This window comes from Macrotis lagotis, chromosome 6, assembly GCF_037893015.1.
Source record: "Macrotis lagotis isolate mMagLag1 chromosome 6, bilby.v1.9.chrom.fasta, whole genome shotgun sequence".
NCBI classification, from domain to species: Eukaryota; Metazoa; Chordata; class Mammalia; order Peramelemorphia; family Peramelidae; genus Macrotis; species Macrotis lagotis.
The window spans coordinates 163,404,961-163,432,676 of NC_133663.1; the positions used below are offsets into that span (position 1 = coordinate 163,404,961).

At 33.6% G+C, this 27,716-nt stretch overlaps 1 protein-coding gene and 1 non-coding gene across 5 annotated transcripts in view; one reads left to right on the forward strand and one right to left on the reverse strand.

The window, feature by feature from the left end:
* FARP1 (FERM, ARH/RhoGEF and pleckstrin domain protein 1) overlaps positions 1-27,716 on the forward strand; it is a 331,424-nt gene that overhangs the window by 251,302 nt on the left and 52,406 nt on the right. For all 4 annotated transcript variants that reach the window (XM_074191932.1, XM_074191931.1, XM_074191930.1 and 1 more), the window contains exons 12-16: positions 1,463-1,538; positions 3,084-3,324; positions 18,258-18,445; positions 20,786-20,875; positions 22,952-23,085. In XM_074191932.1, coding sequence (XP_074048033.1) covers positions 1,463-1,538; positions 3,084-3,324; positions 18,258-18,445; positions 20,786-20,875; positions 22,952-23,085 — 729 coding nt within the window. The remainder of the gene's footprint in view (positions 1-1,462; positions 1,539-3,083; positions 3,325-18,257; positions 18,446-20,785; positions 20,876-22,951; positions 23,086-27,716) is intronic.
* On the reverse strand, positions 25,770-25,896 carry LOC141492413 (U6atac minor spliceosomal RNA). Its single transcript, XR_012469891.1, has one exon. It is a non-coding gene; the product is annotated as a U6atac minor spliceosomal RNA (small nuclear RNA).

The following is a 27,716-nucleotide window of genomic DNA, read 5'->3' on the forward strand; positions in this document are numbered from 1 at the left end:
AAGACCTTTAATTAAAAAAAAATGTTGTCTTATTATGTAACTCTACTATATCTCATACTATATGTTTCTTCCTTAAGGATATGATTTCTCTCTCATCACATTCAACTTAGATCACTGCATACTATGGGAATGATGTAAAGACTAATAAGCTGCCTTCTATGGGAGGTGGGGGAAGGGAAGCAAGATTGGGGGGAAATTGTAAAACTCAAAATAAATAAAATCTTCCTAAAATTAAAAAAATAGGTGAGAGTATGACAATTGTTTGGATTATTAATCACTTTAAAAGCAATTTCTTGTATATATTATATATATATATATATGTATATATATACACACACACACACACATATTTTTAATATAGGGAAAGTAGTTGTAGGTTAAATTTAAGTATAATCAAGTCCATGTTCTTTTCATAAGTTATCTTGACTAACATTTTCATCCTGACATTGTAATCTTTTCCAAAACTTAAGTCATCAATAGATGTTCTTTATTTTTTCATTTTTAGCATGTGAAAATGCCTTGCAATTCAATTTTTAGTAACATCAAGTTTTTGATATCTATATAGTTTTCTTTTTTCATTGTATTTCTCAGAAAAAGTTCCTGTGTTTCTATTGTATTATTATTATTAATTATTATTATTATTATTATCATCATTTAGTTTTTTGCAAGGCAAATGGGCTTAAGTGGCTTGCACACAGAAAATACTTTGAAAACTTTAAGTATTATATTTATAAGGTAGGCAGTAGTGCTACATTTAAATGCCACACAGCTAGGTAATTATTAAGTGTCTGAGGCCAGATTTGAACTCAGGTATTCCTGACTCCAGGGCCAGCACTCTATCCATTGTGCCACCTAGCCACCCCTGTTTTATTATTTTTAGAGGAAGGGGGGAAAAATGTTAAGGGAGATGTTATTGATGAAACTATGGTCCAATTCAGCTGCCATGATTGGACTTATTAATTGCAGTGAGACTGAAATAGGTCTTTTTCTTAGATATACCTTCTTATTGGCAGGCAATTACTTCTTTTCCTTTGAATTTCAAATGCTTGACAATATAAGCTGATTAAATAAGTACTGTCTTTTATAAAGCTGACCTAGAAAGTAAATATCTGAAATACACAGAATTAATTGCAAAATGTTAGCCTGGAACTTGAAGCTAGATTGTCTGGAATTCTCTTTCTGTCTCCACTGACATTTTCAAAATGCAAGGCATTGCTCAGATTTGTAATGATCCTTGAACCTGATTCTACTGTGATCTTCTTTTCAATCATGTTTAAGTACCTCCTAAGTCACTCTAGGGATGGAAAAAGGCAGAATGTGAGTCACTTTCAGAACAAATTACAAAAGCTTGGTTTGAGAAGTTGGGATATGACTTTTATTTTTTTTTTAGCAAAGTGCTCAGTGTTAGTTCTTCATGGGAAAAACCTTATATAACTTAGCCACCTGATGTGATTTATCCCAGGAAGCACAGCAAGATTCGGTCAATCAGAAGCCTCTCTGCTCAGCCTTCGGAACAGAACTCAGAGGTGCCAAAACAAGTCAGTAATGGTGATAAGTATCCAATGATGTGCTTGTGTTATTTAAGTACATGCTTCTAATTAGTTTTGTTAAATATTTTTAGTTTCACTTTTCTTCCTATTTTAGTAATTTTAATTTAATTTTAATTTTGACAAATTTTGTAGTAATTTTTGAAGATTCTAGTAAAAAGCATGAAGTTCTATTATGTATCCCTAAATTTTAGGCCATCAATTTTTTTCCTACCTCTCAGTATGGACTTAAAATTTGTCATAGAGTCCCATGGAATTCAACCCTCTTGGTATTTTCTATTCAGTTGTATGTGTGATGTAAACCCTAGAGAAGATTACCATGTTTTCCCAAATTTATCTAAAGGGTAAAGCTGAAGAAATCTGTTAGTGGAACAAAGTTCTCCATCCGTTAAACAGGTTCATTTGCTTGAAAAGATTAGAAACCGTTATGCTAGCTGATGGGTGTAACTGCAGCTCATTGCCAAGGTCATAACCCTCAGTTGGCATCAAACTGAGGAACAAGTTCCCAGGGTTTATTTTACAGGGCAGTGACTGCTACTCTCAATAAGAGACATTATCACTATGTTGTTCTGAGGGTGACTAAAGCATATTTTCCTGGAGGTAATTTCTGGAAGAGTTTTGAGTTTTCTCTCATGAAGAATAAGAACTTTGTTAAGGCTTAACATTAAGGAATTCCATTACATAAATATGTCCATTTGGTGCATAGAATTTAGACACAGAAGGTTTTTTTTCCAAGATTTTTTTTGTTAACCTGTCTTTATTAAGTCTATGACAAATTCCCTTCTTCTATTGCCCCTGAGTTCCCTAGAGCTGCTTAAGGATGAGAAGGCTTTCTTTGTTTTGTATAAATTTCAAACACCAAAAGAGAACTTGTATATGTTTCTAGAGATCGGGGCCAAAATTGTCTAGCACATGGCATTTTCATGTGTGATAGAACACTGAGCATTGAATTATTAGGAGACCAGGGTTTATATCCCAACTTTACCTACAAAGTGGGTGACCTTGGGCATAAAAGTTACTTTACCTCTCTAGGCTTCAGTGTGTTCATCTATAAAAATGAACAAATTGCATAATTTCTAAGGTCCTTTAAATCTGAAATTCTGTGTTCCTAAATTCTTTCTGTATGATGTTCAATATACATTATTACCCATAATTCTTTTCAAAGACCAAATGAGAGTGTAGGCAGTAGTGCTACATTTAAATGATATCTGGAGGAATTATCATTATTATTATTATTATTAATTATTATTTCTCCCAGTAACTAGAGTAAATATTGATTTGTATTGACAGAGTAAATTTCTACATTGGGATTTCCCTAAACCAATCACATGTCTGGTCCAGCCCCCCCCACCTCTTTTTTCCAATAGAAACTAAACAAATTCTGCCCCAAAACTGTAAATTTTAATGAGATTTCATTGAGATATAGGTGCTCAGATGTAGAGAAACAAATCAAACAAACCAGGAAATCTAAATCTAATTTTCTCTACCTGTTCTCCCTCTCTATATATTCCTGCTTGCCTTCCCTTTCTAATGTAGAGTTCAAGTTTTACCTATGGAGATGGTGCTGATTCACCAGGGGGCCAGAGCTGCCACCAAGGGAAAGAACTGAACATTTCTGCTGAGGAATCTGGGCAACAAAGGAGCCCTTCTCTGAAGAAGAGTCCCAAGGATGGCCAGCGGGTTGATGGTGTGGTCATGGCAACAATGGAGGAAGAGGAGGAGGCCGTTAAGGATAGAACTCGTCAGAGTAATCCTCAGGCACAGCAGCCGAGCACAGGTCCAGCATCAAGGGCTGCTCGGGGCAGCAGCACCTCCATTCCTTTCATTGACTGCAGTGATGTAGATAGTGAATATGACCTTCTAAGAGAACCAGTAACTCAGTCGCATTCCCCAACAAATGACAATCATGAGGGTGATTTGACCAGTGGGGTTTATATGCTCTCTAGAGATGAGAACTGGAACAAGCCTAGGCTCAGGGATTCCCCTAACTCTTGGAAGTCTTCCCAGCCAGTTTCCAGAGAGTACATTGATGATGATTTGGAAGACATAACCTTTTATGGTAGTGAGAGTCCCAGACTTCAAAGACATAGCTCCCTGGTAGATGAAATATTTAGGGGATCTGGTAATCGTAGTCCTCTTGCCACTCCATTGTCTCCTAGTAGCAGAGGATCAAGTCCTAATTTGAGTTGGGATAGAACTGGGTCTCAGGGCTATGTCTCAGAAAATGGACATGACTATAGAAATACAATTATGGAAGAGGACATTGTCCGAACCAGACATCTTCATTATGAAAATCATTCCCCTGTCTTGCAAAGACCACACTTAAAAAATATTTCTAGTGCATTTAATAAATCAGAAACAGACCCATTCATCCTTAGCCACATAGTCTCAACCCCAGGGGAGGAAAGCAGGATAGACAACCATGGAAAGGGAGAACTCACCAAAATGGCTAATTCAGAAGGCAAAGCTTTGGCAAATGGTGTAGCTGTTCTTGGCCCAAACAAGAAAGTTGGGTGTGCCAGTGGTGTGATAGACCATATGGCTGCTATTCAAATAGCAGAAGGCTCCACCAGCAGTGGGACTGAATCGAGTGATTCAGACTCTGAAATAGTAAGCCCCTTCAGCCAGCCCCTCATGTTTGGTAACCCTGTTGTGCTGAATTCCCCTCCCTTACCTAGGAACAAGCATTCCTTTGGGAGTCTGCAGCTTGATGAGGAAACTGAGTAGGGGGATGTGAGTGTCTATCTTAATGATGAAAATGGCATGCACATCATAAGCTGCTAAGAGTCTGGGATCATAGATCCTGAATTTGGACTGGGGCCTCCACTCTGATGACTTATTCATTTTTCATCACTGTTTATTAGAAAGAAGAAAAGAGATCTGTACAAGCAAAGTATTAGATAGTATACATAATAATGAAAAAATTCAAATGTCTGTATAGCTTTCTTCAACATTTGTTTAACCAGGTAGATGAGAGAAATGACAATAATGGATCATCATAATACTCCTATTACTGCTTTCTTTTTTTTGATGGTAGCTAGCAAAAGGAAATTCATAATCAATTTAATCTGATGTGAATAGGTTGTGTTTATGCAGAAAATAATTAATGTGGGTTCAGTCATATAAACTAGATTGCCTTGATGTTAATTAATTGAGTGCTAGACTATCTTTGAAACTATAGGAAGACTTTCTGGCCTTTCTTGACTCCTTAATAGGAGATCCACTTTTTTAGTGCCTCATAAACAGGGGTGAAACTTAATTCTAGGCTAAATATAAGATATTTGTTATTTATATCTTGATGAAACAGTAGTAAAAAAATAATGCACATTTTGGTGGGAAGAATTTATTTGTCTTTGCTTTTCTCCAGGACTTGTCTAAATTGGTTTTAGTCAACTTAATGTCCATTACCTGTAAGAATTTAAAAAGGTTAGTTGCTGAGTAGTAGTTGAAAGAAACTGTTCTTGGTCAGTAGTCTTGAGAAACTAGTCCTCATAATTGCTATATGAAAGAAAAACATTATTGACTGTTGATGTTGAGTGTTGATCACTAGATTAGCAGATTAAATTACTATCTCTCTGAACAGGGTAAAGCACAGGAAAATGTTTTCCTGCAGTTACCTCTATTTTTACACTTTTGTTATTCTTTTTGTGTTCCTTTTCCAAAAAAATAACTTGGGTGCTTTCCTGACCAGAAAAAAAAATGTACATGAATAAGATCTTAGAGTTGATGGTGGTTGATATTTTTTAAAGTTGCCCCTTTTGTGTTGCTGCCTTTTTTTTTTTAGAATGTATGCTCTGGTAGAGAGAAATGAAGTCTTGTGGCTTTAAAAGGTCTATCCTCAGCCAGACTTCCATCCCTGTCCCTGTAGTGCAAAGTATTAGACACTGAAATACTTTGGTACATATGTATGTAGGTGTTGAAGGAATATCACAAGGGCACCTAGGTGGTGCAGTGGATAGAGCACCAGCCCTGGAGTCAGGAGTACCTGAGTTCAAATTTGACCTCAGACACTTAATAATTACCTAGCTGTGTGGCCTTGGGCAAGCCACTTAACCCCATTGCCTTGCCAAAAAAAAAAAGTATCACGGTAATGGTCTCATGCCTTTTATGTCACTACTTGCTACTTTTTGTACTAATGTGAATTGTGGAACAAATTTTGTAGCTATTAATTAACCACCAAAATGTTGAAATGGATTGCAACTGTGAAATCCCTGCCAGTAGCCTTACTGTGATCATTTTATGAAGTTATATTGTAGGAAGATGTGAATATATTTGGCAAACAATTAGAATTTAGTAGTAATGTAAACTCAACAAAAATATAGATTACAATTAGAAATTTAGTAGTAATGTAAGCTCAACAAAAATATAGATTGACCTTAAGTAAACCATAAATAATTATCTACCCACTTGCATTATGTTGATCAGCCTGTTTTAATGTTCTTAAAACTTAATCAGTTTCAATACATTTTTTTTGTTGGTTTTGGAAAAATTCTGTTTTCCTATTGGATCAGAGAGTGATTTAACATTTAGATTGATTCTTGATAAGTTTGTGGGATGTTTGTATTTAGGCTTGGGTTTTTTTTTATCAAATTTAATTTTTCATAGAGTTTCTGAATTTTAGATTTAAGAGTTGCATTAGTGGTCATCTGGTTGAACAATAATATTTTACAGATGAGAAAAATGATACCTTGAAAGCATAAATGACCTGTCTTGAGTCATATGACTAACTTGGGGCAGAACCAGGACTAGAAACTCAACTGTCCTACTGCTAGACTAAAACTCTTTATATATGGTACTTTAAGGAAAAGAGTTTTTTGTTGTAACTCATCTCTTTATTTTGGTTTGGAGTATTCTCTTATGAATGAATATAATATTTGAATGATTTGGAGAGTTGTAATAATAACATAGAATTTCCATAGATAATAATAATAGTTGATTGATAAATGGTATAAATATCTGACTTATATTATAGTTATTTGGAGGCACAGCTATTAAATCTTGTTAGAGTAAGTTTTCTTGTACATGCCATTGTTTCTATTTAGAGATTGATATCAAATGAGTGCATTTGACATAATAACTGCGTTCAAATATAGATTAAGTGGAGCCAGGAATGTGGAGCCTGTGGATTCTTTTTCCTTAGGTGTTCATTGTTCATATCTATACCTTCAGTTCATTTCTTCTATTGACAGTTGCATAATGTTTCTGAAATAGGTAATCAAATTAAATTGTATGGTGTACAGTGTATAAATACTGGAGATGAATTTTCAAAGACAAATTGGTATAATGCAGCCAGTTTCCTTTCTTAGAAGTAGTCTAATATCAAGTATTTTAGAAAAGAAAGTATTTAGTTCTAGGATAAATCATGTTTGTGTGGACAAAACTGTCTACTTTTTCCGTGGCATTTAAATAGTTTTCTTTCTAATATTTTGTAGTAACCAAGATGTATTCTTTATCCACTCTTTATAAATGTCAGGACTCTAAGTGCTTGTAATTTATTTGATGTGAATGCACTCTGTAGTGACAAAGGTTGAAACCAGTTACCATAGCTGAAATTGTGATCACCTGGTTACCAACCAGTTATTAAAGCTACTCCAAGGTAGCTGAGCTTAGCCTTAGGTTTGGAGACATATAGATCATCACTGGGTCTGCCCTCAGATCCTTTCCAATATAATGGCACATCTGTAGCCTCTGGGAAACCTAGATTGCTTCTACTACAAGATGAGGCAACAGAGGATGACATCTGTATAGGTTACCTACTCCTATGTCTTTACTGTTTCTTAAAGGAGCAGTTTTGACATCATTAATTTTCAATCAGCAGATCCCCAAATATAAAGTTTTAATCCAATTAAATAAATAGTTAACATGCTTTGTATATTTCACATGGTATGTAACGTAGGATAAACACAGGGTCTCTGTCAGTACATCCTCTTTTTCTTCAGAAACTTTCCATTCTCTAAGGACATTTCACTTCATCTTACAGAATCTGATTGTGTGACATATGAGCACAAATATGTATAAAATAAATTCTGTGGTAGGGTAGGAGGATGTTAAAAAGTTTACTGAAATGCCAAAAGGCTCTTGTCAACTGTTGCTCACTTTCTTTAAGGCAATATATGATCTTTAGAGCCTATTAACACTATGGTCAGAATAATTCTTTGAATAACTAACATATCACAAATGGTAGGAGTTAGTGGTTTTAAGACTCAAGTATGCAAAGCAAATCATATTTTAATATGTGAAGGCTTGAATAGTCATACCCATATGCTAAGTAATTAGTACTTTCCTTTTCTTTTGTTGGATGATATTGCATGATATTCAGATTACAAAATGATTTTGTTGTTTAAGTTTTTTTCTTAAGGCTGAATGAAGCCACAAGAAATTCTTTCAGTGTGAAGAAATGTACTTAATGAGTTCCATAACTTGAAGTGAGTAATTCCAACCCTCTTTGACAATCATCTGTATGCTATTGAAATTGTATGATTAGATAGTCATTTAATTAAAGGCAGTCTGTGGGCCAGATTCTGTCCTAGATATGTGTGATGGGTATTTGGGAATTTGCCAGGACTCTTAAGTCATTGAGCTGTGATAAATTACCTCTGCCATTTAAAATAAGAATCATTCTAATTTTATATTACACTCATAGAGAATGAGGAAGAAAAGGCAGAGCTTCAAACAATATTTGCATATCAGTAGAGATCACCATTTCAGATATATTTCCTGGTCTACACTCCTGGTCGTATTTACATTTTTAAGTACCTTTCATTTTAGAATATTTTGCCCGTGAAATTATTTTGTATTTTAACATGTGATTGAAAATTTTCCCACTGACAAATGAAATATCAATCCAAATTTTCTATCAGATCTGTGGTACTGAGGGTGTACTGATTATTGTGCTACTGTATAGATTTAGTTATGGATTAAGTAAATTCTTCCCTTTTCTTTCACTAGTCACAAGCCGTATTTGAATTGATATACCTTCTTTCCTGAAAACTTTTCTATGCCTATGTATTTTGGCCTATTTAAGTCTTCCATATTACTTTTGAGAATCCTTGGAATCCCCCCAAAATGAATGATTTTATAAGGAAAAAGTTTCTCACTCTCCCTCAAATTTTTCCTATCATTTGTCTAATACTAGTAATTTTTGAGTTACTCTTAACAAACGTGTTTTTATACAGATAACATTATCATTATAGATTTAGAGCTATAGAGACTTTTGAGGTTTTCTAATCCCCTTCATTTTATAAGTGAGAAAACTGAGGCCTAGAAAGGTTAAATGCCTTGCCCAAGATCAGTCAGCTTGTTAATAAGAAAGCTGAAATTTGAACTCATATTATCAAGTCCAGTCTTCTTTTTATTTCACTTTATATGGCTTTTAAGTCTATTTTTACTTCTGATCAGTTGTATTAATTAAAAAATGTGAATATATTCAGAGAATTATAACCTGTATTTGGAAGGAAGTAAATCAAACGATTTAAGTAGAACATAGTATTTAAGTGCCCATTTCTCTTGCAAATTACATTTCACAAATAGTAGATAAAAATGTACAGACATGTACATCCCACTAATTTCATATAAGACTCGTGTGAACACTTCAAAAATGTCCCCTGGAAATGGCCATTTCATAATGGTATTCCATTGAGCTAAGTTAGCCATGCACAAAAGAAAAGTCACTCTTAAGTAAGCTATTAGATACAGTTGGAGATTAGAGCAGTTTACCCTGGCAGCATTAAAACATATTCTGGCAGTGTATTTTCCCCTTGGTTTCATTCCATGTGCTTCTGTAAAATTGAGTGAAATGTAATACTTGGAGTGAGCACTTACATATTTTCCTTGACGTTGGCCTATATTTAAGGTTGACATAGGTTTTTTTTAGGTCAGTGTTAAGAAATAAAAAAATTTGAACTTGTTATAAAAAAGAGAAATACAAGTTTCCTTTGATTACTTTTTCTGACAAAGGGATGGGGAGGAATGTTGGCAATGCAAAATTAATTCATGATTTGCACAATTGAAATTGCACAATTGTATAGAAAAAGAATAAAAGTGTAATCTAGATGGGATATTACCTAAAACAAGCCCAATCTCATCATAAAATCATATTTCTTAATAGTCTGGGCTATTTGATTGTTAGAGTTTATAAATACAAACTCAGACTATAATTATTTTATTTTTTTACTCTTCTATTTATTTTCCCCATTTCCTTACTGAACCAGGGAGGAGAATTATATGGGTGGTTCTTGACATTGAGAATGGAATAAAAAGTACACCTATTTTAGAAAATAATTTAATTAAAGATACTCCAAGTGCTGAGTACCAATTAGTTCCTTGAATAAGTGCTTAATATGAATACTTCAAAGTTTCTTGAGAATTTTTTTCTTATTTCATTTTAGGAATGTGTCTTTAGTCATTGATCTTCAGAGGTATTATTAACAAAAAAGGCACATTTCTAAGGAACTTTTTCACAGAAAGATATAGATTATGTATATCTTAATAGATCCAAATAATAATTGCATTTATAAGATTAGGAAAGAAATTTGCAGGTTTCAAAAATTAGCCTTGCTTCAAAAGTTGACCAACAGATATCTTGCACTAAAAGGAAATGTATTTCACCTTTAGGATAAGGTCGTGAGGTTTACTATATTGAAAAATGACCAATAAAAAGAAAATTATTAAAACATCCCAAAGAATCTGAATGAAATTTTTTTCTTAAAAAATATCTTTAAAAGGGTGGCTAGGTGGTACAGTGGATAGAGCACTGGCCCTGGAGTCAGGAGTACCTGAGTTCAAATCTGGCCTCAGACACTTAATAATTTCCTAGCTGTGTGGCCTTGGGCAAGCCACTTAACCCCATTGCCTAGCAAAAACCTAAAAAAAAAATCTTTGAAAACAAGGTCGAGACATAATTTAAGTATGACTCAGCCCAAATTTGAAGTACTAGTCTATTAGGATTTTTTCCTTTTGCTGGAATTTTGTTTGAAATTCTTAATGGGAAAGGCAGCTTGCACACTTTTATTCCCAGAAGTATGCTTGAGGTCAACTCATTTAATCCAGTGAATATTAAGATAATTCTTTGGAAAGTAACTTTGGAGTATAGTTTAGAATCAGATTATCATATTAAAAATTAGTGAGGGTTAAGAGGACTGATCACTTGAGATACACGAACATTGACAAATTTGTGTATTTGGAGCTGGCCTCCATGGAGTACAACAGATTGGTGTTGCCATACCCCTAGGTTGGTAACTCCCTTAGGCATGTGTGATCTCTTCAGAATGTTAAAGGAGATAAATTTAGTCACTTCCCTTAAACATGTAACAGGCAGGGAATGGAAATTTAAAACACACACTTACACACACAGTTTGTGTGCACAGTCTAGTGAATGTGTGAAATCTTTAAAATAATTGGCTCTTATGTCAGATGTAGTGATGAGAATAAATTTGAGTGTTTAAAACTGGTTTTTGTTTCACTGTGAATTGATTTTTTCAGTAAGTTTTAAAGCAGGAAAAAGTAAAATATCTTTGATAGAATGTAAGTTAACGGCTGTCTATTCTAAAAGAAGAACAAAATGACATCACTTATGTTATGTGCAGTGTGTCTGACTGTGCCTAATCAGACCAGGACTAGCTCAGAAGGCTCTACCACAGGTCAGACACAAATAGTCTGCATGAACATTTGGAATGGAGTATTAGGTGACTGTGTGATGACCCATGAGCTCATAATCCTTAGATAAGAGTTTTCTGGTCCAAGAAAGTGGGTTAACAGTTCCTTTTTTGTGTATTTCAAATTTCCTTGGTGAGAAGAAAACAGTTTTCAATCTGCCTGTGATGATTTATGGTGAGATCAAAGGTAGGTCTTCGTAGTTCAGAGCTCCAACTTGTTGCTTTCTCAGTAAGCACTTAAAATGGCTGATGAGCTAATAAATCCCGTCCCCCCCCCCCCCCACTTCTTCCTCCTGAGAAATTGACTTGGGAAAACTAACCAAATTTCATAAGCTTGGCTGTATATCATTAATCCCTTTCTGTGTTTTTAAAATTTGTTTGTATATAAAAGGCAGCATAGAGAATATATTTTAATAAAAATCTCTAACAAACCAAATTAATTTTTAAATAGAAAATGCTGGGGATTTCATTCTCATTTTTGTCATTTGTTTAATAAAGTTTAAGAAAAAGCATTTTTATTTTGTTATTCCATTGTATGCACTGTTTTGTCAGCATGTACCTCTTTGGGAGAAAATCTTTTCAATGTTCTGTCTTTATTCTCAAAGCATGGTGTGCCTTCTGTTCTTTGCATTGTTTGGAGCGCTGTCTGATGTCTTTTTTTTTTTAACTGCAGAATACCTATTTGTACTTGGAATACCTGTTTTCCCCACATACAGTGACCCTGTTCACTTCAAGTAATGCTTATGGTAACCCAAAAGCTCTGGGTTATTCCTCTGAACCATTAGAGGTGGGTGAAATAAAAGGAGGGAGGACTAACCTCTGCTGCCATTTGGAGAGTATCCTTTTTATATTTCATTTTCTTGTACCTTGTTATTTTTTAAAAATTTATATTTTTGAAGGCTTATTTTGAAGCAAGCAGGATCACTGTAGCTGTGGGAAGATATCTTGCTGGAAACAGACAGTATCTGTGGCAGTCGTTTACAGAAGGGATTTGCTAGACAAAGGATTGGATCTCACATTTTAATTGTGTATTCCTGATATTCAATATATTTTACATTTTACACGCAATTTTATTTCTTGTAAATTTTTGTAGGGGGAGAGGGGAGAGGAAAGGGGAAACATAAGAATGACCTTTAGACTGGATCAATCCCAAGTCTACTGCAAGTTGTTAACCCTAAATGTAGACGAACTGTAGCAAGCATTGTCTGATTTCATCTTTTTCACTGCCTAATATTGCAGTATATCAATAAAGCATGGATATGTACCACATGAAGGGTTGCTGGCTTCTCCCAATAACACTGAGCTTGGTGATTCTTTAAGCATGTCAAACCAAACTCATGTAACATTGTATGCACGATATTAATATCTTTTGTTATCTAAACTGAAAGCTTTTACTTGTTCTAACAGGTATCTTTGCTGTAAAAATTGTCAATGGTTTAACTATTCTCTCTCATTGATGGCTGAAGCTTTGTCCCAAGTACAAGATGATATTTTCCATTGGTATGATGTGTTATACTCCCTAATCTCATGACCCTGCCACCACTACCACTACCACCACCACCGCCACCGCCACCACTGCCACTGCCACCACCACCACCACCACCACTGCTATCACCACCATGTTCAAATAAAGGAGGTTTTCCTTTCTAGTCTTCCCTATATATCAGAGCAAGGTATTTTGCATTAGTTATCCAATACTGTTTCTCCAATAATGGCATCTTTTTATCTTCCTGCAAAATTTGTTTCTATTACTTTTCTGAGTTGTTTGATTATGAGCTAACATTTAGCTGTTGGTGAAATTTTTCTCAAAGGGCTTTATTATAATAGATAGACAACCTCATTATGCTTACAGTTTATGTTAACAGGAAGAGGACAAGATCCTCAATAAACTAGTAATCCTATAAGATACTTAATTCTCATGGTACCATATGATTTAAATAGAAAACATTCCTAAAGCCTGTTTGACAAAGAAAGCCTTATATAGACATTAAACTTAGTAAAGGCTTTTTTAGGAAACCCCATCTAGTGATGGTAGAAAAGTGATCTTCAGGGACAGATTAAATCAGAAGACAGATATCACTGTAGTCTTTATTGAAAACAATTATTATAGTTCTCTTTTTTAAAAGGGTTGGGGGAGAACTGTTTTAATGTGTTTCCTCTATATGTTTTTGAATTGTATATTAGTATTCAAAGCTAAAGCTCTCTAATATATTAGGATGAAAATTCAGAAGACAAAAATGTTTTAGAAATGGCTTTTTGAAAACAGCTAAATAGATTTTGATTGTGTAATCATCTTATTTGAGATACTGAAAAAAGCAAAGAGAATATTTCAAATATTTCTGACATTTATATTTCAAATGGGACACTGAGAAAACATTACAATTTTTTTTTGTCAATTGCAACCGTCTGCAAATGTGTGGATAGGTTCCATGTTGATGGAGGCAGTACTTATGCTGATTTAAAAAATATAGATTACTTCATTCTTATCTTCTCAGTGATTAAGTATTAGGAAGCCTCTTGAGGAATGTAATAAAATTGCTCAAGATTCTGTCTCATATCTTTGATTTTTCCCCATTTAAAAAATGACTCACCCCTTTGACTTAAAACTCTAAAGACATAAAATTTGCTTGTTTAATGTTCAACTTGGGCACAACCCCTCACTTCCAAACCGGATACCAGAGTCATAGTGTATATAGAAGCCAAATGAGGGCTGTTAATCATAAACTCTCACCCTAAATATATCATAGTTCTCATGATTAAGAGGCTATGTAGGAAAATGCTGACATGCTTCGCCAATGTGTGACCCTGCAAATTTCCTCTTCCCCAGAGTCGCCAGTAAAACAGAGTTATGAGTGTGTTTTAAATTAATAAAATGAAGGAGCCCAACTGACTGTTGTGCTGGGTGATAAATTGAAAAGTACAGTAAATACCATGGCTGTGCTATTTTGGAACCCCTTGACTCTCTGTATCAGGGGAATAAATATGTACGCTTAAAAGGAATTTTAAAAGCAATTATTAGAAATGCTTCCCCTGGGGGGTTTATATGTGAAAGGGCTTCCATTCCATGGAGGCAGTGTAATGTCTTCCAGCTAAATACTCAATCTCTTGAGGCACATTAAAGTGGCACCAAAAAAACAATAATAATAGTGTCCCAAGAGATATCATTGAGAGATGAGAAGAATGAAAAAGTCATTAACCTTTAGATTTGTTTGAAGGTTTCAAAAAATTATAGCTCGACTTCTGGAAACAGTAAAAATGTCCATAATATTTCCAAAGCCTTCTAACTTTCAATGTATAATTTAATTTTACAATAGCCTCATCTCTTTTTCTTGTCTGTCTTTTTTTTTTTGCCATAATACTTAGTTACTTATTTAAAAGGGGCTGGTAAAATTACACATTTACTTAGAGACTTTTTTTAAGGACTAGCCTCTTGGGATGAGAAGTAGAAAATTTAAGAACTAATGTTCATTGTTAAAAAAAAAATCAACTGATAATGGTTTCTCTAATATTCCCAAAACTGGGGGCTCCTTAACAAGCTAATTCAAAACCATGCTTCAAAGTAAATAATTTTAGGAGAAAAGTTAGTGACAAAATTATTCAGTGTATGTATTGTGTAGATAGCTTAGTAACTTTAAACATCTTGATGTTATTTCTCTTTACAATTTCCAGAGGATACACAAATAGTATGGAATTAGATTTGTGTGTACTCTAAATGTTATCAGTTGATCAGAAAGTATTATAGAAGTAGAATACTAGATAATTACCAAATTGTTAAATAAACTATTCATTACCTTTGTCATCATATTTTACTGATTGCCTGAATTGTGAAAAATCCCCAAATTTAGCTAGGCATTATTGTTCAAACTTCCTTCTTCCCTCTCCCCACTGCTTTGGTAACTTTAAGTATCAATTTTCTAAAATACTTCAAGAGATACCTTCTTACATTTGAAGATGTGCCTTAAGACTCCATTGGCACTTTTAGAGCTATCTGGCCAATCTTAAGAATTAGATATTATTATTATTATTATTATTATTATTATTATTATTATTATTATTATTATAATAAAATTATAGGATCACAGATCTAGGAATGGAAGGGTCCAGTGACCATCTCATCCAGTGTCCACATTTTTCAATAAAAGAAACTGAAACCCATGCGGAATGACTTGGCCAAATCTACCTAACTAGTCAAAATTAGATTCAGGATTAAACCCAGGTCTTTTTGCTCCAAACTCAGTTTTTTTTTTGATAACTTGATATGGGCATAAAAATAACCTTCAGGAAACCTTAGACTTTGTCCTTAGTATTTAAAATTCTTGGAGTTGTTAATAGATTTATAGAAAAGAGTACTTGATAATTTATTGCTCTTACAATTTCTGTACTTCTCTTTTCATATTTTCCCTCCCATATACACTAAATAAATATTTAAAGCTACTCTGAAGCAAGATAAACTGATAAATCTAATTAGATTGTCAATACTTAACCAGCATCACAAAGGATGGAAAAATATATGTGTGAAATGCAGTGGGTTCTGTCTGTTGAAAAACACTGAATTTGTTCATTACTGCCATACTGGTTATAAGGAAATCTACTTTTCTACTGTCTATTGCTGCCCATTTCTGAACTAGTCAATGTGTTTGTTCTAAATTCAGATCGACTGCTTTTAAATGGCATTTTCCTCTTTCTTACAATCACATATATTGCCTGATGAGTTTGATCCTTTTGGTCTGTTGAGCTCCTTTTTCTAGTTCAAACTTTTTCCCAAGTAGATTTCTAGTTCAAACTTTCCCAAGTACTTTTTTACAAGGATAGCTTCTTTCCTTCCTGTGGATGTGGTAGTGGTTGTATTTGAATTTAGTTACCATTATTTTCCCCCTCCAAACAAATGAGATTGTTTGTTGGGCTTGTTCCAACAACCAATTGCTTTTCCTTTTTCCAATTCCCATTCAAACTAGTCTTGTTGCGGTGTTCACTGTGCTGGTTCTTGTCCTATCTGATATAAGACACCAGGGAACAAAAATGAATGGTCATCAATACAAACCCATTATACAATTGCTTGTTGTTTTATCTGGTATACTTTAAAACTCAGCTACTCAGAATATGAACTTCTTTTTCCAAGTGAACATGTAAGGGCTATAGGTAGGCTTACATGTGTTTTGGAAAATTATGGTCTGATTAAACAAACTTATATCCAAGGTTGTCACTAATAGCATTTGTAATCTTTGATACTAGGCAGATCAAGTACCAGAATTTCTCTTGTAAATCAGATCCAGAGTAATATTGTTTTTTTCTTATATGATTTATAAAGAGTAGTTTAGTACTTCTTTTAAAAATTGCCTTTTAAATTGGTTTCACCATTTCTTCATGATGAGTTTCAATACTTTTGCAATCATTGTATTCAGTTATGTACTAGTGTCAATAAAATTGACATTTGTGAAGCAAGCTCTGGCCTTTCTCTGGGATTTTACTGGGCATGTTGATGTGTGGTGAAACTGGGTGCTAACTAAATAACACCTTATTGTTTCTTGCGTGTTCTCTGTGGCTATGAAAGTGGTTAACTGTTTGATACACCTTTTAAAATTCTTATTTTCTGTTCTTTCTCTACAAAGATCACTACCAATAGAACATATACTTTCGTTTGTTTTTTCCAGAAATGGTGACTTTTCATACACTTGCTGATGATGAACAGGATGCCTTTGTGAGAAAGTTATCTGGGGCTAATTAGGGGATGCCATCTGAGGCTGGGAAAGTTTATTATTGGTTTCTTCTTTTTGAAGCAATATGACCAAAATGAAGATTAAACCCATGACCTTTAAGTTTTGTTAGCAAAATGCTGAAATCACCTGAGCTGACCCTCTCAGTTTTTATTTTAGTTTTATTATAGTTGTTTTCAATAATTATTAAGTAAATATTAGCCAGTCCAAAAGTAAGAGGTGAAAGGTCAAAGATCAATCAACTTGAAGTGCTCCCTGAAATAAATTTTATTTCACACATCTTGCTGTGGTTGTATCTTATTGAAATGGGTCTTGGTTTTGTGTTGGCCTAGAGGCCAGACATTAGAATCTACAAAATAGAAAAAGTCTTCATATTTTCTTTGCTTTTAATGTCACTTTCATAGGTTAAATATTTTTTACATTGAGGAACAGACATTAGTCATTGAAATCAGCAGCTTCCTTGTTGAAATTTTTAAAGTATAAAGTAGAAACCAGATTAAATTAAGATTTTTTTAAAGCTTCAGTATATTAGTTATTAAGGGAAGGGAAGTTGAATATTTGGATAAGCCTTTTCATTTAAACACTCAGTAACCTAGCTGACTTTTAAGAGACTGTGAGTACATTTTTGGAATTTTTAATATTCTGTATCTCCCTGTACAGAGAATTGACTGTCATTTTTTGCTACATAAAGTGGATTTGTGGTAATTTCTCATGATCTTCAGCTTTGCACATACAAAATGATGAGCTTTGCATGTAAATGTGATGCTAGTATTTCTATCTCAAACAGTGAGAGAAGCATGGAGTGACACTACCAGGTACTCTAAGCTTGCTTCCGTTCTTTGTAGAAATGAGGCATTATTAGTTGCTTTCTTTTACTGTTATCTATGATGTAATAGTGCATTTCTTCCAAAACGCATTAATAATTTAGTTTCCTATTAGTATAGTTTTTTTTCCTAATGATTTACCCATATCTCTTTGTGAAATACAGTATTTTTGTGGACTAAATTTTAGGAGCAATTTAAGTTCCCAAGAGAACAGAATACTATTTTGTATATATCATAACTCTCAAAACTTTTACAGTTATAATCTGGGTATATCAGAGAAATATATTATCTTAAATTAGCTACTGGAAGTTTAGTTATGTGGCAGTTATTCTAATTTTGGTATCTTTAGCTCTAGAGGCAACTTTAATTCAGAGAAACTTATTAAGGACTTAATAGCATTTAGTGACAAATGCTAGTCAGAGTTGTAAAACTATGAAGTAGCAAACCAGGTCCTTATAGGAATTATTTTGTTGTTGTTGTTGTTGTTGTTGTTGTTTAAAATCTCCCATCCTCAAACAGGCTCCCTGACTGGTAGTCCTCATCTCTCAGAACTGTCAATCAACTCTCAGGGGGGACCAACTGCAGCAAACACGACCTTGTCTCCAAACTTGAGCCCTGATACCAAACAATCATCTCCACTCGTCAGCCCATTGCTGAATGACCAGACCTGTACGAGGACAGATGATGAGGAAGAAGTCAGAAGAAAGGTATCTAACTCAACTTATTTAGTTCTTGCAAATCCTCTCCCTAAACCAGGTAGTGCAGTGGTAGGCTTAGAATCACAAAGCCCTGAATTCAACAAACATGGTCTCAAACAATTAGTTGCTGCATGACTCTGGGCAAGCTACTTAGGCTCTGCATGGTATCAGTGCTTCTTCCCTTCCCAAAGATGTGTGTGTGTGTGTGTGTGTGTGTGTGTGTGTGTGTGTGTGTGTGTGTGTGTGTTTGGTAAAATGGAGTTTATTTTTTAAAAAAGGCAGTGACTTCTGGTCTGCTCTGAGATTCAACAAAATAGCAGATAAGAATAATCAGCTTGCCAACTTTCCTGTTTAACTCAGACTTAACAGTTATTTTTTTTTTTGTGAGGCCCTTAAGCCTCCAATTACCACATTCCAGCTCTTATAACCCTGCTGGTAGCCAGTTGAAGACAGAGCAGTCTATGTAGCTTTTGTTCTTTTCCCTAAAGGAACCATGACTGTTATTTTTGCTTACTAATTAATTGGATTTCTTATGCACTTTTCCTACAAAAAAAACCTTAATTATATGAATAAATAACAATCAGTAGCAACTAAGTTTAATATCCTAACCTTTCAGATATTAAATAACATAAAGAGATACTTAAACTAACCACAAATAAGGAAGATATTTCATTTTCACCCTAAAGGGCTCGATTTATTTCTATGCAATATTTTCCCAATAGAAACTGGACTGGTTATGTTAAATCTAAACAATAAAACTAAAGAGGTAGTCCTACCTTTTTAAAACACATAGACATAAAATAACCAAACAAAATGGAGCAAAAGCATATAAGAAAAAAAGGTTAGATAATATCATATCATATCTTATGTTTAATTAGCCTATTGCTTTCATTTTTAGGTCACTTTTTTCAATAGTGATCTAAGATGAAAAAGCATATATTAAAAACTACGAACCAATCATGTGAAAGATATTGTTTGTTATTCTGAGTTGCTGCTTCAGACATTCTTTTCAGGGAGGCAAAACAGTGCAAAGTATGTGGTGCTAATGAAGCCTTTTTGCATGGAAGAAATTTTTTAAAAGTTTCCAAACCACAACACAAATGATAATTTAACTTATTTAGGAAAAATTCCCAGACATAAATTCAGATTGTGTGTTTTTTGTTAGATCTGTAAAATTCCATGATATCTATTTGTGCTCAAGAGATGCTTTAAAAATAGAAAAAAAAATTAATTAACTTTAAGGTTTTTGAAGGAGGGCAGCTAGATGGAGTAGTAGATAAAGCACCAGTCAAGGAGTCAGGAGGATTTGAGTTCAAATGTGGCCTCAGACACCTTGGGCAAGTCACTTAACCCCATTGCCTTAAATAAATAAAATTAAAAAGAATATTTATGAAGTTCTTTACTTCCCACATCCCTCCAATGTAGAAAATGCAGATATTGTTATTCCTTTTTTTATATCCTTTTTTTACATACAACAGAACTGAAACTGAAAGAGTCTAGCCACAATCTTAGTAAATGTCATTGCTAGGATTCAAATCTAGATCCCTCTTCCCCAAATTCTTAACTATCTCCATTATTTGGCACAAAACTAATTCTTTTTGATGATGACAACGTTAAAATTATTTCCTAAATTGTGTATCTCCTTTTTTCTAGAGATTCCATCTACTATACCTATATCTCAAAGATATCAAAGAAAGAGGACAAAGGTTATCTAAGTGCAAAAAATCAAAAGACTTGTTAGCAGTTCTTTCTGTGGGAAAAAGAAATGGATGGGAAAGCCCATCAATTAGAGAATGGTTAAACAAATTATGACATATAAATATAGTGAAATATTATTGTGCTATAGGAAATAATGAAAGGTTTCGTTTCAGAAGAGAATGATAACAATAATATTGTAAAGACAAACAACTTCAAAAGACTTAATAATTCTGATCATTGCAATATCCAAATAAAATTACAGAGGACACACAATGAAACATGCTACCCACCCCTGAAAGAGAGGTGATGGACTCTGGGTGCAGATTGAGACATATCCTTTCTTAAAAATTTTTCCTTAATTATGCATATTTTTCCAGAGTTTGTTTTTCTTTTACTTTTATGAAATAAAGGGAGAATGAGAGAGGATAGATTTTACAACTAAAAGATAAATTTGTTTTAAAAAAAATGAGGAAAATTGGTATTAGTTTCTGTTTCTGTTCTGCCAACCCATAGAAAGAGAGCTACATATGAGCTTAGTCTTGATACAGCTACCCCAAATAAATTAACAGGTTTATCAATAGAACCATTTTCTACCCTAAAATTTCTGTCTTAATATTTAGGTTGTTTTACCTATGTGTTTGCATTTTACAGAGATTTCCAACTGACAAAGCATATTTCATTGCTAAAGAAGTTTCCACCACTGAAAGGACTTATCTAAAGGATCTTGAAGTCATCACTTCAGTATGTTTAACTTTTACAATTTTGTCCCCAGTCTCCATTTATTCCTTAATGATACTTTACCTGTGACTATATCATTAATAAAGAAGTTGGTCCTCTTTAATTCTGTACATATAGTGAAAGAATCCTTTGAATACAAGAAAAGTACTTTGGTCCTTGGAGACTGATTAGACAGCTGTGTAGTGTCTTTAGTTTGGCATATCCTGCAAAATAATTTTAGTAATTGTGGCTTAAAAAATGCAAAAGAAGCAATTAAATTCTATAGTGTTGGAAATATGAATTAAACATTTTACTTCTAAGGTGCACTGATCCAGAACACTTTGTGTTTTGCTGGTTGTCAAAATGTAGTCACTTCTTTTTACCCTAGGGAGACCTGGAGGTGAGTGAAAGCCTCTTTGTAACTTTGATAACAAAATAAATTCTGACAGCAGTAACTACCCCTACCAAAAAAGTATCTATTATTATTCTAGTCAGTCTTAGGAAGTGATTCTGGCCTTCTTTGCTTGCTTAAATTTCTTCCCTTAAATATTGAAGATACTTATTCTATTTTTAGAATTTTAGAAAAAAAACTGGACATTTCAGAGATTATTTAAAATCTGTTGAATTTTTATTTGTTATCATGGAAAATTAATCCAGACTTAATAATCTAAATTACCTTATACTTACAAAGTAAGATTATGTAGCTTGTTTAGCTATATTAAAATTATTCATTTTTAATATAGATGTAGGATTTGTCCCTATATAGCCATACACAAAGTATGACATAGTTGTTAATAATTTTTTAATTGGAATATCAGAATCGAAGGAATTATAATCAATCGAACTTCTAACATGGATTATTATAGGGATATAATGAATATCTGGAAAAGGAATTAGTAATCAGAAAGATTCAGCATAACTTTGATTAAAAAAAACAAAACTAGGTTGTACTTAATTTTTTAACTAGTAGATCATAAAAAATAATGTAAATATATTTTACCTAGAGTTTATTAGCAAAATATCTTATCAGGTAGAGTATTATATTCTTAGGGAAAAATTGTGTTTTATATAAAGCATTCTTAAACGTTTTATGGACTCCTTTCACAGTCTAGTGAATTCTGTGGACCTCTTCTCAAAATAAAATTTTTAAATGGATAAAATAAACAAAATTAGATATATTTAAATATAATTATCAAAAAATTCATAGGTTAAGCTTCAGGTTAGGAACATTGCTCTTAAAAGAGGTCTTAGATGTCATCCAGTCCAATGCTTTCATTTATTTTGGATGGGTCTTTGTAAAATAAGTATTTTCTTTAAAAATTCTAGGCAATGACAAATCAGATCAAATACCAATATAAATATAATATTCTTCATGTTTTAGATCAACCAGTTGATCTAATGTTTGGACTCTTCCAAGGCTCTTGGTTGGCCCTGTGCTAAGGATAACTTTATCAATGACTTGGATAAAAGAGTAAATGAAATGACCATTAACTTTGCATATAACAAATTAGGTTTGATGGAAAGAAAAGCTTTGTAATAATTGACACTGTCCCAAGTGAAGTGGGCTTCCTCAAGTGGTACTGATTTTCCCCTAACTAGATGTCTTTAAGCCAAGACTGGACACTCACTTAGAGGATATGTCCTAATGAGGAATTCATTTTCCAAAATGGATTAGGTAAAATGACTGCTAAGTTCCTTCCCAATCCTGTGACACTTAGATTTATTTATCATGAAATGTTTTACTTAAAAAAAAAAGTAAAATATGAGTGACAGTTTTGGTACAGATTGGGTTTGAGGTATGCTTCCTTTCTAAAGATTTGTTCAAGTTTTGACAATCAAATTATCCCAAATCTAGAAAAGAGCTAAAAAAAAGAAATAGTGCTATTTATCCCTTTATGTGAATAAACTATCCCTATCCATAATACTGTGCCAATCCATATGGGAGATATATCCCACAATAATTTCTTGAGTTATTAAAAAAAACCCATATTGGCCTGCTTTTAGCCTGTAATTTCTAATTTTCTGATTCTAATTTTAATCCTCTGAGTTAAAAATTCAATCTATTATGTTCACAATTTTGTTCTTTTTCCTTCCTTCCAGTGGTTTCAGAGCACAGTGAGCAAGGATGAATCGATGCCTGAAACCCTAAAAAGTCTCATCTTCTCTAACTTCGAACCTTTGCACAAATTTCATACAAATTTTCTCAAGGAAATTGAGCACAGACTTGCCCTTTGGTAAGGATAAATCTTTCTGTTTATCTCTCTTTCACCGAACTGGGAAATTATTCATCATGTCCCTAATTAGTTGACTGGAAGTACTTATTCATGAGAAGATAAAAATGAAAGAATCTTACTATTAATTGAGTTATCATAAAACACATGTTTTGTCAGTTAAATATTAAATTTTTGCTTTCAGTGTTTTTAGTTTTTTGTGTATATGTATTTTTGATAACAGAAAACTAGTTTCTGGGTATGTAATGGTCCTACTGGATATGACTTAAATGATTGCAGTTTTGTTGGCAACATACAAAGCATCACAGTTAGGAATGAGTAGGATATAAGTCTTTTGCCCTGCATCAATGTATATTGTCCTTGATCATATTGTGAGAACACAACTTTGTGATAGCCTGTTTAATCTTAAACTTGATGGTAAAAATAGCTACAATTAATATACTGATACAATAGTTATTGTCTTCAATTTTGTTCTTTGCTAACTCAGTGATTGGTTAGAACTTGAAGGCATAATGCTCCAACTTATTCTCCTAGATAATTTTCTTCAGGAGTTGCCTGAAGAGGCTCAATGTCTTCTGAAGATTAGAAACATTTGAATTTTCTTTTGAGGCATCTTTTGAGATGCCTTAAAATGCCATTTTTTTGGTCTTTAGGGTCTTTCTCCCATCTGAGGAAAAGAGTGATTCATAATTTTTTTTAAATTCCTATGTTAAATAGTCCAAATAATGATGTCTCAGAAAAGTAAAAGAGACTGTGAAAAACAAGAAGGATCATATGGTTTATGTGGTTTTTGATAAAACATTAAGCTGTATGACTACCAGGGTGCCTTCTGATTCTAATTTATGAATATTGAACCTTGATATATAAAGGATAATTTCATATCCAAATCTATCTTGGACAGTATCCAGTAGTGGGAGCAGAAGGGAAACGATCTTCCTCATAATTGAAAAAGATTGTCATAGAAACTTGTATTTTGCCCCATAAGCATGGAACACAACTTTTATTATGCAGATTTGTGTTTTAACAATGGAAGCTATTCAGGGGTCAGTATTTGAAGGAACCAACGCCAATAACTATGACCAAAATGCTGGTATTGAGGAGGGATGTGGCATTATAGATGAGGAACCTGGACAAACATGCTAAAGTGACTTACCGAAGGCTATACAACTAGTAAAAGTCAGGTTGCATTTGAACTCAGGTCTTCCTAACTCTAGGTCTAGCACTCTAACCACTGAACCACGTAGATAATATCGTAAAAGATTGGCTAGAGGAAGCCTAGAAGGAATAAAAACAATTAATAAAATTTCCACTGGTGAGTATTGTTATTGACTTGGATGAAGATCTGTAGATGATAGAAAACTGGAATAACAAACTCTGGATGCAAAAATATCATTACATATTAGTAACTCTGAGTCAAAAACAAGAAGATTAAATTTCAGCACTAAATGTTAAGTCCTACATTTAAGATTATGAAAAAAAAAAATCAGTTGCACATATATAAGGTGTTGGGAAGCCTAGCTTGATAGTAGTTCATGTAAAAAAGATTCCAGAATTTTATTTAACTAAAAGTCAGCATGAAGCAACTATTTTTTAAAAGTTTTTTTGCGTCTGTTTTCTAGACACAAAGCACATAGAGCAGAGATAATGAGAGTCTGGTCAGTGCCTATCAGAGTACTGTGTCCTCTAGAAACACCACATTTTAAAGAGATATTGACAAAAGAGAGTTCATTCAAGGGAACAGTGATAAGACTGAGAGAGTCCAGAATGTGTCATATGAGAAACAACTAAAAAAAATACTAGAAATTTTTAACCTGGGGGGGATCACAGGAGTTACTCTCATTATGGAAATGGAAGTAGGTTTTTTTTTTGCCTAATTTCATACACCAGGACTAATAGATGAAAAATAGAGCTAACAAATAAGGCCAAGTTTATGATCAAATAATAAGCAGAATGGGTAGAGTATTAAGTTGGGAGTCAGGCAGACTCATCTTCCTGAATTCAAATCCAGCCTCAGATGTTTCCTAGCTGTGTGACTGGACAAATTACTTAACCCTATTTGCCCCAGTTTTCTCAACTGTAAAATGAGATGGAGAAGGGAATGGCAAACCATTCCAGTATCTTTGCCAAGAAATTCCCAAATGGAGTAACAGAAAACCAATGTAACTAAAAATGACTGAATAACAACAGCCTATCTTTGTGTGTCAAATACCTACATTTTCTTAAATACCACTCACACTTCAAAACAAAAACTCAACAAACCCTGCCTTACAAATTTCATTCCCCTGAAAATAGGGATGTATGCCTTCCCTTGGCAATATGATATTTATATGTGATGGTTTTAATCCATTAGTTCCCTTTACATATTGATTTTATTTATATTTTTTTCTGCTGCTGTTGTATAGATTAATCTTGTGGTTCTCTTTTCTCTAATTTTGTTATCTCACTCAAGTCTACTCATGTTTTTCAGAATTCAAATTTCTAATTCCTTATAGCACATTAACATTCAATTACAGAAATGAATCAATTTTCTACTGGGGAATGATTCTTTTTTTTTTCAAGGCAGTGGGGTTAAGTGGCTTGCCCAAGGCCACACAGCTAGGTAATTATTAAGTGTCTGAGGCTGGATTGGAACCCAGGTACTCCTGACTCCAGGGCCAGTGCTTTATCCACTGCACCACCTAACCGCCCCAAAAACATGGTTAGATGCCACAGAGTAGGTGGCAATGCCTTAACGGTATATGTGTTGTAAAGGCCACTAGGACCTCTTCCATCTTATCAAGGGGAGTGCTAACCTGCTCTCCTTTCATACAACACTGGGGAATGATTCTTAATATATTTTTGGTATAATTTATTTAAGCTTTGCCTAGTCTTTAGAACATATTTTGTTTTTAGCTTTTTGTTTTCACAAACCAACAAGTTTTATTTGTGTAGCTCTTTTCTTGCTGGTAAAAAACTGTCTTTAGTACTCCATAGTAGAATATTGAAGTTAAAGTGTATGAAAATTTTTATAATTTGTCTTGCACAATTCTAAATTGTTTTCCAAAAACAGTCAGTAAGCATTTCTCTTTTCATATTTTATTTTTCCTCAATTACATGCAAAAATCAATTTTTTAAATTTTTTAAAGTTTTGAGTTTCACATTCTCCCTTCTTTCCTTCCCTCCCACCTCTCTGAGACAGGAAGCAATTTGATATAGATTATACATGTACAATCATGTAAAATATTTCTATTTTAGTAATTTTTTTCAAGAAGATTTGAATTTAAAAAAAGAAAGTGAAAAACAATATGCTTCAGTCTGTATTCAGGCAATATCAGTTCTTTCTCTGGAGATGGAAAAATACTTATCAGGAGTCCTTTAGGATTGTCTTAGCCATTGTAATGCTGAGAATAACTAAGTCATTCACAGTTCTTCATCATACAATATTAGTGTTAGGGTGATCAACATTTTCCTGGTTCTCTTGACTTTGCATTAGTCAATATAAGTCTTTTGTCTGAGAGTATCCAATCATATACTGCAGCTTGTTCATCTATTCTCCAGTTGATGGGTATCCCCTCAAATTCCAATTCTTAATTACCAAAAAAAAGAGTTTCATTCCTTAAATGCTTAGGAATAAACAGCAAACAAAAAAGGGGGGCAAAAACAACCACTATCTTCAAGTAACATATTCTAATGGGAGAAAATTAAACCTTTTCATAGCACCTTTAGGAGAGAATTAGCATCTTTATCTTTCAATGTTTTCCCTCAAGCTACCTTGTTTGCTATCTTAATGAATATTCATTGATACCTAAAAGTATTAAATAGTATTTGTCTGATTATTTGTGATTGTGAACATTTTAGGTAGTTTTTCAAAATTTTTACTACTTTAGAAAGCTATTTTTCATTTGATCACCTTTCTTCTGAAGAATAACGCAATATATTTTTGTCAGTTCCCATTAAGTTGTAAATGTCAAACTTAGATGAAGTATAGATTTTTTCCCAATATATATTTTTACAACATTAATTATTTAATAAGAGTCCTGATTTAACTCTTCAATTCTTTTATTTTTTTTCTTAAAAAGTATTTATTGAATACCTAATATATACCAGCTAGGCACTTTACAATTATTATCTCGTTTGATGATCACAAAAACCTTGGTTGGTTCAAAGTGCTAAAATTACCTCAATTTTACAATTGAAAAAAAAATTTAAAAAGACAGTAACTTCCCTAGTATCACATAGCTAGGAAGGGACTGAGGTCATATTTGAATTCAGGGTTTTTTTGTTTTGTTTTGTTTTTTTACATTTTTGCAAGGCAAACGGGGTTAAGTGGCTTGCCCAAGGCCACACAGCTAGGTAATTATTAAGTGTCTGAGATTGTATTTGAACTGACTTCAGGGTTGGTGCTTTATCCACTACGCCACCTAACTGCCCGAACTCAGGTTTTCTTGACTGCATCTCCAGTGTTCTATCCACTGTGGTACCTCACTTTCTCGTGATTTTGAGGGTTCTTTTTTTTTTTTTAGGTTTTTGCAAGGAAATAAGGTTTAGTGGCTTGCCCAAGGCCACACAGCTAGGTAAATATTGTCTGAGACCGGATTTGAACTCAGGTACTCCTGACTCAAGGGCTGATGCTCTATCTACTTCACCACCTAGCT